The 13,698-nt window shown below is 53.8% G+C and overlaps 1 protein-coding gene across 1 annotated transcript in view; it reads right to left on the reverse strand.

Moving 5' to 3' along the window:
- Window positions 1–11,934, reverse strand: part of BMP8B (bone morphogenetic protein 8b) — a 28,359-nt gene extending 16,425 nt beyond the window's left edge. The window contains exon 1 of the mRNA XM_044237901.1: window positions 11,601–11,934. Within this exon, the coding sequence (XP_044093836.1) occupies window positions 11,601–11,934 (334 nt within the window). The remainder of the gene's footprint in view (window positions 1–11,600) is intronic.
- Between the last annotated feature and the right edge of the window lie 1,764 nt (window positions 11,935–13,698).

Here is a 13,698-nt window from a genome sequence, read left to right on the forward strand (position 1 = left end):
GGAATGTGTTGGAGAGCAATTTGGCAATATCCTTTTGCAGTACCCTGGCAAAATTACATACGAATTTACTCTTTAACACAACAACCCCAAGATATACTGGAGAGATATGAAAGGCCCCACACGAATTATTCAGTGGGCCTAGGGAACAAAGCTACACCTGGCTCAAAAGGCACTTCTAAATGTTTATTTTCTACATAATTATAAAAGCTGCCCCAAATGATCAAACACTGAACCAGCGTCTGTCTGGGGAAGGAGCAAACAAATTTACTTTCTGAATCACCATAATGTGGCTTCCGGAACAAGAAATAATTATGAATCATCAACGTGTGCTGTTAGGACTCTCAGCCTTCTTTAGTCTCTGGTAAACCAACCTCCAGATCCCACATTTGGGAAAGGCCCGCTGTGGGGACGTGATGTCCTCCACCCTCTGTGACCGCCATCCACATTCTACGTTTCTGTGTCTGAGGCCCTGCACCACTCGTGGGCTAGATCTCCAGATGCCACACCCTGAGTCCACCAGTCCTACACCAACAAAAGCTTTGGCCATTTTGGTGCCCTGGACAAAATTTAGAGTCACTCAGGACCTAAATCTGTCTTGCTTCTGACCAAAAGTAAGCCACCCAGAGTGGCTGTTAAGAAAATAGAATCGCCTGACCTGTCTGCCCTCAAACCCTTCTCTAACCCCACAGGGTCCCCAGGAGGAGACTAAGCTCTGGTTCTGCCCCCACACGAGCTGGCCCGGCCCAACCTCATGGCCTCCTGGGCCTTCTGGCTACAGATACCTCTTCCCTCCCCTGAAGGCCCTCCCCAAAGCGCCCTCTCCTGAGTCGCCCCCATTCTGCCCTGTCTAAAGGATGCTTTTCCTCTCAGTCCAGCTTTCAAGGCCCCTCGTCCTCCTCTGACCTCACACAGATCAGTCTGCTGGCCTCTCTCTTTCCCCCGTCCCAGGGGTCCCCATCTCTGGTTCATGTGTCCCTCTGGATGGTGAGCAATTAAGGGCAGGATTGTACCATGTGGGGCGGAAACGGGAGGCTCTCAGTGGATGTCATTGAGCTCCCTTTGTTCCGGGGGCCCAGAGAGGGCATGTGTCTGCAGGTTCTTTCCAAGCTCCGCAGGACAGTGGGGCAGCTGCTGGTCTGGGAATGGCTTCCACAGCACAGCGGGTCTCCATCAGAAGCCGCTCACATTTTCACTTTGCTGTGGGACTAACCACCCCCCCTCCCCCCACAGCCAGGCTGCTGAGGTGGAGGGCAGGCTCCAGAGGGTCCCAGAAGCAGAGGCACTGGTCCCGTCTGGCTAGTCCTGCTAGTGACAAGGCTAAAGTGCCCCCTTTAGACCTAAAGCAAGACCCGGGTCTCTGTGCCTGGTGCGGGGCCCTGGGAGGAGCTGCAGCACTGATCACCTACCAGTTCTGCGTCTGAAGGGCTTCTCCCTCCCACCCAGAAATCTCAGTGCTACCCAGAGGAGGCCAAGGAGTCTTCATTTCTAAGATATTTTTAGTCAGTTTTCATTACCGACTTTTTTCAAGAGCTGCTTCCATAAATGGCTCTGCACTCATGATTGCCAGTCCAGACCTCAGACAGCTTTAGACCCCAAATTAAAAGGGAACACCCGCACACTCCACCACATCAAGTCGGTCAAGGCCAAAAATAGATCCAACGAGATTGAGCAAGTATACGATTCCCCAGTGCAATTCCAGGGAAAGAACTGAACTGTGGGAGCTTTCCAGAAAGATGTGGTCACGATGACACATCCCTTTCTCCCGTGGGGAATGGGTTCCCATGAGGAGGTGGAGTGGGTGTACCTCCCTGTCCTGGGCTCCAGTGCTGGAGGAACCCCATCAGTGGGCAGGGCACATTCTTTCAGACTTCAAGATGATGTGAGATGCGTGGCAACAGATTCCCTGTAGGTGGCGAAATTAGGATGGGAGGGTCACCTGTCAATGAGGTTCTGCTGTCAAAGGGAGGACCCTAGTCCCCTCAGAATGCCTGCTGAAGCTACCTTCCTCCAGGCAGGGCCCTGGGAGGACTGGAGATCCCAGGGAAGCGTTTAGGGAGATGCTGCACCCATGGTCAGCCTCCATAAGGACAGGGAGGGCAGGCCCTGCTCTGCCCCAGCTGATCAGGCCCAGGCTCCTGCCCCTGCTCTCAGCCCCCGCCTCCCACTGTGTTCTTCCTCCCTTCACCTTGCCAGTCTGCCCCACGCACCTGCCACATAGGAGCTGGGGTGCACAGTGGGAGGGGGGATGTCATGGAGAGTCAGATCTGGCCCCTGTTCTCAGGTTGTTCATGGTTTCTTAGGGAGCAGGAGAAAGGGGCAAGGCATGGCTCTGAATGAGGCTGGCAGAAAGTGACTCAAATCCTAAGAAAAATACATAGGATGGGGGATCAGGGCTCTAATCATGGAGGGTGCTGTGGGGAGAAGGGTCAGTGACACTTAGTAGAAAACAGATTTGAGAGTGGTGGGAGACTTCTGACAAGCCAGAAATGCAACAGAGTATTTGAGGCAAAGGCACAGGGTTGGGAAATAATGTGCCAGCTGCCATTATTTAAGCACCCAACTGTATCAGGCATCACACTGGGCACGTTACACACACCACTTCTGTTAATGCTTACCTAACTCTTTTAGTCATCTGTTGCTGTGTAACACAGTAACCCAATTGTAGCAGCTTAGAACAAGAAACATTTATTATTTCACATATTTCTGAGGGTCAGGAATCTAGGCACTTAGCCAGGTGGGTCTGGCTCAGGGTCCCTCCTGGCTGGGATGAACAAATCTACTAAGCTCATGTGGCTGCTGGTGGCAGGCTTCTGTTCCTCATGGTGTCCACCTCTCCCTGGGGTTGCTCATGGCATTCACAGCATGACTTCCCCCAGAATCAGCAATCTGGTAGGGGCGCGAGGAGTGGCAGAGTGTTGGACCCAAGAAGGAAGCTGTAGTCTTTTATACCTAGTCTCAGAAGTGACATATCATCACCACTCTCCTGTTCTATTGGTCACACAGACCAGTGCTGGCACAGTGTGGCAGGGACCTGCACAAGGGCATGAACACCAGGAGACAGGATCACTGAAAACCAGGCCAGAGGACACAAGAACTCAGTGGAAGAGGCATTATTTGCCCAGTTTTATAGATGAGAACATGGATGGTCAGGGAAGGTAACTGATTTGCATGGGTTCACAGAAGCACCCAAAGTGGGATGAGAGTCTAGGTGTATCTGATTCCAAAGTTTGTATTTTCCCCTCATTCAAAGCCTCAGCATACTGGGGACATATCAAGGGAACGCCATGTGGTTAAGCTGGACTAGAACACTGGACACAGTGTACAAGACTCGAGGAACTTGAATGCTGGCATGAAGAGACACACAGAGGGACCCTGAGCAGGGAAACTGTCTTGAGTAGATTTTCACTGGAGGTACTGGAGTTCTAAAACATGCCGAGAGCTTTTCACCTTCATGCCTCCCCTCCACCTGAACACCTTCTCCTTCCACCCCCTTCTGACTCCATTCTACCCTTCTTCAAGGTCCAGCATGAATGTTATCTCCTGCCGAGCTTTCTCTGTCCTCCAGCCAGGAGAACCTTTCTCCTCTTCTTCTGGCCTTGTTTGTCTCCCACAAAATGAGAGGAAGACCTGGTCTGTCTTCTGCTGTGCTGAACCATTCTGCTCCTGTTTGCTGAGTGCATGAATGGTCATTCCTCCCATTTTGCCATAATTTATAGCTATAACAAGCAGACCTTGGGCTGGGGCTGTACTTTGGAATAGGCCCCAAGATAACCAGGAAGGGGAATGGCACACAGTGAGTTCCTAGTAGTGTTAAAGAATGGCCACAGACCGAACAATCCAACATTCTCCATACCCAGGTCTTGCAGCCTTCAGCTTCCCCAGAACTCACTGTATTCAGAGCCCTTGGCTGCTCAGAATAAATGGCTGCTGCTCAGAGCACAGAGCCAGCAGCTAAAGGAAATAACCGGATTTTACTTCTGGTCTTGTTACTAACTAGCTGGCCTTGGGCTAAAAACAGATAAAGCTAACATTTATTGGGTATTTACCAGGCACTGTTTCAGCACTTGGCACAGATTATCTCATTTAACACAGCAATCCTATGACACAGGAACTATTATCTCTCCCATTTTATAGGGAGGAAACTGAGGCACAGAGCATTAAATAATTTACACAAAAATCATATAAACAGTATCTCAGGTCAGGTTTCCTGGGAAAAAGTCCCTGAGTCAGAAGGTTTGGCAGAGAATTCTCTCTGTAAGGAATGGAGACAGCAGGACTGAGCTCAGCTGAACAGTGATGTGGACCCACAAAGGCCTCAGCCCATTCCTCCTGCACAGGGGCCATTCAGAGCAGTCCTCCTTGAGACCAAGGGGCTGGACATTTACACCCCCATAAAATAGCCATTAAATGTGGGGTGCTGCCAAGGAGGGTGGCTGACCTTGGATAAGCAGCTCCTGTGTACCTGGCCACTTAGTGCCTAGAGGAAGACTCGCCACCGGACCAAAGTCCACCCTCCAGGCAGCTTACTCCTGAAGAGAAGATGTGGCAAATACCGCAGCAGCCACTACAAACAGCAAGTGGCAGAATGGGGATCTGAACCCAGGCAGCCTGATCCTGAAATGGATCCTGAAACCCACTCAGCTGCAGGTCCCTAAGGGGATGGTTGGGCTAGGGGGAGGGTGTAGATAAACAGGGCAGGCCCTTCCCTTGGATCGCTGGCCACTCTAACTGAGCACTGCCAGGCACTTGCTAAGGGTTTAAATGCCTTAACCTATTTAAGTGTTGCACCAGGATATAGGTACATTATCCTGATGTTAAAGGTGAGGAAACAGATGTGGAGGCTCTTAGTAACTTGTGCAACATCTCATGGCTCTCAAGTGGTAGACCCAGGATAGAAACCTGGCGTGTCCTCCTCCAAAGTAGCCCACCCCTCTGGCCTCCCAGTGGCAGGGGCAAGCCTCCTCACTGCTGTGATCCACTTTTCACATCCGCCCCTGTGGACCTGGGTACCCAGGAACTGAGCCAGTCACTTATAGTCCTTGAGACTCCATTTCCTCCCCTGCCTACAGGGGGTGGTAGTAGACATTTACCCCAGAAGGGTAAGAAACACGGAGGAGATGGATGTGGGGAAGGAGGCAGTTATCAGGGATTCACAGGGGACACCATCCTGGTGGACTGACAGGGTTTTAGAGAAAAGGGAACCACCTTCAACTCTTGGAAAGTGATCTGTGAAATGAAAGACAATATTTGCAAACCACTTATCTGATAAGGAACTAATATCTAAAATAGATAAGGAACTCAATAGCAAAAATAATAATAGTAACAATAATAATAATCCAATTAAAAATGGGCAGAGAGGGGCACCTGGGTGGCCCTAAGTTGGTGACCTCAGCCTTTGGCTTAGGTCATGATCCCAGGGTCCTAGAATCAAGCCCCAGATAGGGCTCCCTGCTCAGCGGGGAGCCTGCTTCTCCCTCTGCCTGCCTCTCCCTCTGCTTGTGCTCTCTCTCACTCTCTCTCTGCCAAATAAATAAATTTTTAAAAAATATTTAAAAATGGGCAGAGGAACTGAATAGACATTCTTCCAAAGAAGACATCCAGATGGCCAACAGACACATGAAAAGGTGCTCAACATCATTCGGCATCAGAGAAATGCAAATCAAAACCACAATAAGCTACACCTCACACCTGTTACAATGGCTATCCTCAAGAAGACAGGAGATAACAAGTGTTGGTAAGGATGTGGAGAAAAGGGAACACTTGTCCACTGTTGGTAAGAATGTACACTGGTGCAGCCATTGTGGAAATCATTACAGAGGTTCCTTGAAAAACTGAAAACAGAACTACCATATGATCCAGCACACATACTTCGGAGAATAGATCCAAAGGAAATGAAAACAGGATCCCGAAGTGATCACGGCACTCCCATGTTCACTGTACATTATTCACAACAGTTACGATATAGAAACAACCTAAGTGTGCATCAACAGGTAAATGGACAAAAAAGATGCAGTGTGTACATACGACAGAGTATCATTCAGTCATGAAAAAGAAGGCAATCCTGTCATTTGTGACAAGATGGGCTGGACTTTGAAGGCATTATGCAAAGTGAAATAAGCCAGACAGAGAAGACAAATACTGTATGGTGAAATCATGCTATGCTAAGTGAAATCTTAGGAAAAAAAGTCAGAATCATAAAGATAGAGAGTAGAAAGATGTTGCCAGGGGCTTAAGGGTGGGGGATATTGGAGAGATTTAAAAGGGTACAAACATCCAGCTAGAAGAGGAATAAGGTCTTGTACCCTTGGGGCTAATAATACATTTTATGTTCATAAAAAACATGTTCATATGTTTTTTTCATATGTTCATATGTTTTTAAAAAAAGATGAATAGGGTCTGAGGACCTAATGTAAAATATAAGGACTAGAGCTGATGACACAATAGTGTGTAATTGAAATCTGTGAGGTGACCAATGTGGTGATTAACCAGCTGCGGAGAATCCTGTGACAATGCCTCTGTATAACAAGTCACCACATAGTATACTTCAGATATCTTCTAATTTTACATGTCAATTATACATCGATAAAGCTAAGTTAATTTTTAATAAGAGATGCCACCTTTGGGCATATGGCCACATTAACGGCTTTTCATATGGACAAAGGATTTACTGTTAAATGATAGATGAAGTAGCAAGACATTAGGCATTTATGTTCCATTTTTAAAAAGTAATAAAATATTAATATCTGTATTGATAAAATGTCAGGGCTGATTGGGGAGACTACAGCAAAGGATTAAAATGCTGGTTTTCTCTGAAGTGGAGAGAGGGTTGCAAAGGGCTTCCATATTTTATGTTTTTTTTTTCTTTTTTTTTAAAGATTTTACTTATTTATTTGACAGACAGAGATCACAGGTAGGCAGGCAGACAGAGAGAAGGAAGGGAAGCAGACTCCCTGCTGAGCAGAGAGCCCAGTGAGGGGCTCCATCCCAGGACCCTGGGATCAAGACCTGAGCCGAAGGCAGAGGCTTTAACCCACTGAGCCACCCAGGCACCCCCATATTTTATGTTTCTGAACATATGGTCTGATTTTCTAAAATGAAATTCTACAATTAATCCATATGGTATGAATTTTTTACGGTGAACACTCATTATCATTAGTTCTATAAAACCCTCAAATGAAGATATTTTCAAAATAAGAATCTCAGTTTACAACCTACATTCCACACAGTCCAAGTCCGCCACACTTAATGCACCTAATGATGGACCAGGGCCCCACAGGGAGAGGCAGCTTCTATACCGGAGAAGAGCAGAAGAGCAGAGGAGCAGGGAGCAGACCTGCTGGGTGGCCTTGGGAAAATCACCCAACTTCTCTGAGCTTCACTCTCCTCTTTTCCAAAACATAGATGTGACTGTAATTGTAATGCAAATGAAGGCACAGACCTGGACGTTCTGGGCATGAGGTCCTCACCAGGCATCATCTCACATGCTCCCGGAACAGCTCCGGTGGGTGAGTACCCTGAGTGCCTCCATTTTACAGAGGAAGAAACTGAGCCTCCTGGAGGTGGACTAGAAGACCCAGATCACACTCACAGCAGGTGGTGGCATTGAGATGCAGATTATGTCTGAGTCCAGGGTCAGAACCCGCCATCTAGGTCCCCTCTGCCTTCCCCTTGTCCCTTGGCTCCTGGTTTCCAGACGGCGGGGGGGGGGGGGGGGGGGGGGAGGGGTGTCACTGTCTACACCACTTGACAACCATCTCTGTGGTTTATGCATTTATTATTTGCATCTCCCCTCTGAAGACCGGTTCCATGAGGGCTGGACTTGGTTAGGCTCACTGTCACATCCCAGTAACCAGAACTGTGCCTGGCACATGGCAGTTATCACACAACTATTTGTTGAGTGAATTCATGAAAAATGAAAGAATTCCCTAGTAAAGAACCAAAGAAAGTGACCCTGGGGTCATGGAGACCAAGCATTGCCCCTTCAAGGTCACAGGGCTGAGGAGGATGTGGGCCAGATTCCTCGTTTCCACTCAGCCCTACTGCCCCCAAATCGAACACCTCAGGTCAACACCTACGTCCTCGGCTGCCCAAGGCACAGGAGTAAGTCTGCTCAGAGAAGGGCTGGGACAACAGTGAAGACGGCTCCATGCATTTCTGGCTAGACCTCTGCCTGCAGGGCTATCTGTGCCTCAGTTTCTCGACCTGGAACTCGGCATCTTCTGCTCCTGACTCAAGGTGGAGAAGGACCAGAAGGAACACGCAGAGTCAGTCCTTCCCTCCTCATTCCTCCCTCACCAGCGGCAGGACCAGCCCCAGGTGCCTAAGGTACAGCCGGTCAGACCCACCCTCCAGCCCAGGGGGTGGGGCAGTGCGGTGAGGAGCTGTTTCCAGCACAGGGCCACAGGGTCAGGGCTGGGAGGCCCCTCGCTTCCTGACACCATTGCTGTGGACTGGACGAGAAAGCAGAGGGAAGGGAGGTGACTCGGGACAGGAAGGAATCAGTAGTGGGTCCAGGAGGTGTAAGAATGTGAATGTTGCCTCCCAGCTCAGGGCTCTCCTCTCCCGGAGCACAGGAGACACTCGGGACAGACCCCATCTGCTCCACATGGGCATCAGCCCCCCTCAGCATGTCCTGACCAAGGGGAGCCAAGAGTGTACAGTCTGAGACAGACAGGCCAGGAAGGGGCCCCAGCTCTGACCACAGCCCTGGCCTCCCTCCGGAGATGCTGGCAGCCATGACAGAGGTGTTCTAAAGCATCTGCTTGGGCACAGATGCCCGGCCTGTGGGCTGGAGGCCCATGACAGGGCCAAGGCCTCTGGTCCCACAGGATGCCGTGGATGGTCAGGGGCCTAGCAGGCACTAGGTCTGGCTTCTGGAGCAGATGAGGCCAGTAGGAGAGGTGGAGCTGGTGGTGCGGGTACAGGAGCCCAGCTGTGGGCGCAGATACCACCATGACTGCCATCAGGCTCTGTGGCGGTTCAAGGGCCTGGGGCCTGGGCCTCCAAAGAAGCAAAGACTCCTGCTAGGTGTCTAACCCTCCCACCCCCACAGCCTAGGTAATTACCAGTTAAACCACTCACACTGCAAGAGTTCTACTAGTGCAATTAGTACATCAGAATAAAGAGGCCCTCTGACAGCTGGCTGGGCCCGCCCACAGACTGGGCTTCCACCAAACAAAGATCTGCTTGTTAATCCCACAGCGTCAGAGGCCTTAGATCTTAATGAAACACACACAGACAGCGTGGGAAGAAGCTGGCATCAGGAATCCACAGGCCCTGGATGATGCCATGGATGAGCTGTGTGGCCCTGGGCTGGCCATTTTACCTCTCTGAGCCCATGCAAAGGGGGCTGGTAAAACAGCTTACATGTCGGGGCGCCTGGGTGGCTCAGTGGGTTAAGGCCTCTGGCTGCGGCTCAGGTCATGATCTCAGGGTCCGGGGATCGAGTCCCTGCTTCCTCCTCCTCTCTCTCTCTCTGCCTGTCTCTCTGCCTACTTGTGATCTCTGTCTGTCAAATAAATAAATAAAATCTTAAAAAAAAAAAAAAAACAGCTTACATGTCGCTAGATGGGTGCAACAAAGGCTCTTCAGGTGCTCGTTTTTATTCGAAAAATAGGTACAGGCATCTTTTGCTTGGCTTTTAAAATCTGTTTCTGGGTTGCATATAGGAAGTGTGGGACATTCCCAACACACCCAACCAAGGCTGGGCAGCAGCTGGCTGGGAGCTGGGGCAACAGGGACCAGTCCAGGTGCACCTACTAGAGGGCTGATTTTCTGCTCCTCCCATCTATCAACCCATCCCACAATACCCCTGACAATGCACTGATCTCAGTGAGCCCCATTTTACAAGAAGGGATCTGTGGCTCCAAGAGGGCAAGGGGCTTGCCTGAGGTCACACAGCGGAGGCAGGAGAGAAATCAGTCTGAGCTAAGGGTACTGCTTGATTCGCAGTAAGAGCTCCCACCAAGGCTGTGCACGCCTTCACCCAGGGGATGCTGGGGAAGCAGGACACTGGCTGGGCAGAGACTCACTCTAATGGATGTCACCCTTAGGGACATTCTCAGGATGACTGTATCCACAACCCCTCTTGGTTCTGGCCTCAGGTCAGCTTGTCCTGAGGAAAAGGCTCTAGTTTCAGTTCCACACATGGTCTCTTAAGTCCTGAGTCCCCCACCCTGCCCTTAACCAATAAGGTGGCATTCAGAACCCATTGACCCAGTCCTATGCCTGGCACTGGCTCTCAGCAGAGGTTAACAGCCACTTCCTGGTGCTCACTCCCCACCTCAGCCCACCCACCAGCTCTGGGATGTGGTGGACAGAGGTCTCCTTGACTGTCCAATCTGCCTGCCCTTATAGAGGAAGCGAATGGCTGAAAACCCCACAAAACCTGCTGCTGCTCCATCCCCTGGGTTTTTCTGCCTAAACCCCTCTGGAAGCTCTTTCCACCTTGAAAGCCTGCCCTCCTGACAGTAGAAATATCATCTTCTTGAGGACCCGATGTAGGGCCAAACAACCTGGGCCTGTCCTGACTGGGCCATGGAGAGGCTGTGCTGTCCTGGGCATGACATTACCTCTCTGAGCCTCACTGTCCTCATCTGGGAGATGGGGATGAATCTCATGTCTGTTCCCGGGGTTGTGGGGAGGGGTGAGCGTGATGCTGTACGTGAAGGGATGCTTGTGCCGTTGGCAAGGGTCCTGTCTCCACCTCAGCCTGAGCTGTAGTCCTGCAATCCCACATCCAGTCTGGTGTCTGCTCCAGCCCAGAACCCTGGTCCTCACTGGCTACAGACAGGAGGCAAAGCAGATTAAAGAGATTTAGTAATGGGGAGACACCTTCGAGTATTCTAACCACAAATGCGTCCACGACTTGGAGAAAAATTACTGTAGAAAGGAAAGGCTGGGCTTTGTGTGGAAGAACGAGGAGGGTCCAAGGGGCCTACTGGGTCCTTCCACCGGCCTGGACACTCACTGCATGCCAGCCATGTCCCAGGTGCTAGGCCCAGGGTGACAGGACCACTGACTGCCTCATTGAACTCAGAGGCTACTCCTTCCCGCCTGCTGCCCTGGCAGCCACACCCTCACCTGCAGGAGCTGGGGCTCTGGCCAGGGAACAGGCAGCTGTGCACTCAGGACATCTGGGTTCTCATCTCCGGTCACTTTGATGATGTGACCGGGGCTTTCCACACTGAACTTTGTCCTTTTCCAGTACCGCCCTTATCACTGTGACAGCATCTGGGCCTGTTTACTCATCTGTCTCTCCGGGACCAAACTGTCTTCCTGGCACTGTCCGGTCCACCCGACAGGAGATGATTCCTACCCTTGGGTGTGTTCGGGGGCGGGAAGAACGCGCACATCCGTGGGACTCACATTCGTGCCCCCACCCGCCGTGGACTTGGCCCTGAGCTCCGCATTTCTCAACCCTCGTTGGGGGCGTGGCCACAACCAGGGGGCACCTGTTCCAGGCGGGGGCGCACTGGCCAAGGCGGTGCACTCGCCCCTGCCGCCCGCGAGGGGTCCCTGGTCCCGTCCGCGCCCGCGGGTCCAGGCGGAGGCCGATCAGTCATCTGGGCCCCAGACGCCCAGCCGGCGGCCGCACTCACCCATGTTGACGAAGCTCATGACCAGGTCGGCGCGGCCCGGGGACCACTCCGGGGGACCGCCGTCCTCGTCGTCGTCGTCGGCCATGGCGTGGTACAGGTCCAGCATGAAGAGCGGCGCCGACGCGGGCAGCCGGGCGGCGGCGGGGGGCGCGCGGGGCCGGGGCCGCCCGGGCAGCCCCAGCACCGCCAGGATCTCGCGCTGCATGTCGCGGCGCTCGCGCGGGCCCAGGCGGCGGACCGGGCAGCCGGCCGGGGGGCGCGGGCCGGGACCACCACCGCTCAGCGCGCACAGCGCCAGACCCACGAGCCACAGCGGCCCGGGGCGCGCGGCCATGGCGGGCCGGGCAGGGGTTCAGCGGGTGCGCATCCGCTCCGCGGCCGAGCGGGGACCGCGGCCGCCCCGACGGCGAGCGGCGGGCGAGGCTCGGGGTCTGCGCCTCCGGTCGGGGTCGCCGGCGGCCGCGGCGCTACCTCAGACCGCCTCCCGCGCCGCACCTGCTGGGCTCCCGGCGGCGTCGACGAGGCCTCCGCTGCCTCGCGGTAGGCGCTCCTCCGGGGGCCGGGGACTGGGGACTGGCGGCCAATCTGTGGCCGCTGTGCGGTCGGTCGGCTACTGCCGAGGCCGCTTCCAAGGTAGGGGCGACGGGAGAGCTCCCGTTGACCCTGAGGGCGGCGCGGACCCGCGGGCGCCTCTTCAGTGGGACCCGCCGTCTGCGCCGCGCACCCCGCCTCCGCCGCCTGTGGGGACCGCGCGCCGCCGTCAGGCCCCGCCCCCTCCCGCCCCGACCAATGGCGGCGCGGGGCGGGGCCAAAGCCGCGGAACCGACGCCCGGGAAGGGGCTGTGGATCTCGGTTAGTGTCGCGGGTGCTGGCTTCCCCGAGATGTGAGCCGTCGTTGGTGATGGACGGGTCTGGTGAGGAGTCCTCTGCCCAGCCGTCGGGTCTTCGCGACCCTGCTGGGCTCCTCTCCCAGCCGCTGGGGGCGCCGTCGGGCGACCGCGGGGCCTTGTCCTAGGTTTTCCAGGATAGCGGCCCGGTCCGGCGAAATCCGGGACTTGAGCTCCCGCAGGACGTGTCCTCGAGCGCCGTCTCGCCAGCGCAGTGACCCAGCAGCCTCGCCTGGTGCGCGGAGGGTTGCTCCAGGACCTGTAAGGCCTCAGTGGGGTCTAGAGGTAGAGGGACCCCGCTGGTGCCAGTTGCGGCGGGAGAGTGGGACGCGTTCCTCTGCCAGCCGCCGCCTCCGCAGTTCCTCGCTGGCCACCCCCTCTCCGGCTGTCCGCTTACGCGCGCTCTTGGCGGCTTCTCCTTCCCTGACTACTGCTCGGTCTCTTGCTCCGAGGCTTCCATCTACCTGGCTCCAGCGAGCTCCTGGCCCGCGTCCCAGGCGGGCTCCCCACGCTCCCCGATGATCCCTCAACCGCATCGTCACCTCCGGCTTTTGATCTGCACTCTGCAGCCCCCAAGCTGATCCAGCCGCGCAAAGGAGATGCATACCCGTGTCCAACTGGGCCAGGGAACTCTGGGGCCCTTCCGGAGCGTCCAGGAAGCTCCCTTTGCGCATCTTAATTGTCAGGACCCCCAAGGGCTTTCAAGAGAAGACTCTACACGGAACCCCCTCCATTGACTCAGCTCCTTCCTGCACACTCTGCTCTTCCTGGACGCTTTCTCGCTGCATTTATTCATTTATGGCTAAGACGCTGCACTGGGAGGAAGTGACACCTAGACTGAGCTCGAAAGGCTGGAAGGAACGGGCCTGGGATGAGAGGAAAGGTCAATGGGCAGAGGAAACTGCTGATGTGCGATGCCAGGGAGCGTAATGCAGGCACCACTCCGCACTTACCGTTTGCTATGCGTGCTCTGCATTATTGCTTTAAGGCTCACACATAGAGGGTAGACGCCATTTCAACCCCTTCTTTTAACAAACAAAACTGATGCACGCATAAGTTAAGGGACTTCCCCTTTCACACAACGGTGTAGCTGGGCTTGGGCAGGTGAGCTGTTCAGTGAAACCTGGAGAGCCAATGGCCCAGGTGAGGCTGAGCGGCTGGTAAAGGATGGACCCAAAGGACCTTCCAGGGAGCCTAGATGAGGGCACTGG

This window comes from Neovison vison, chromosome 2 (genome assembly GCF_020171115.1).
Source record: "Neovison vison isolate M4711 chromosome 2, ASM_NN_V1, whole genome shotgun sequence".
Taxonomy (NCBI): domain Eukaryota; kingdom Metazoa; phylum Chordata; class Mammalia; order Carnivora; family Mustelidae; genus Neogale; species Neogale vison.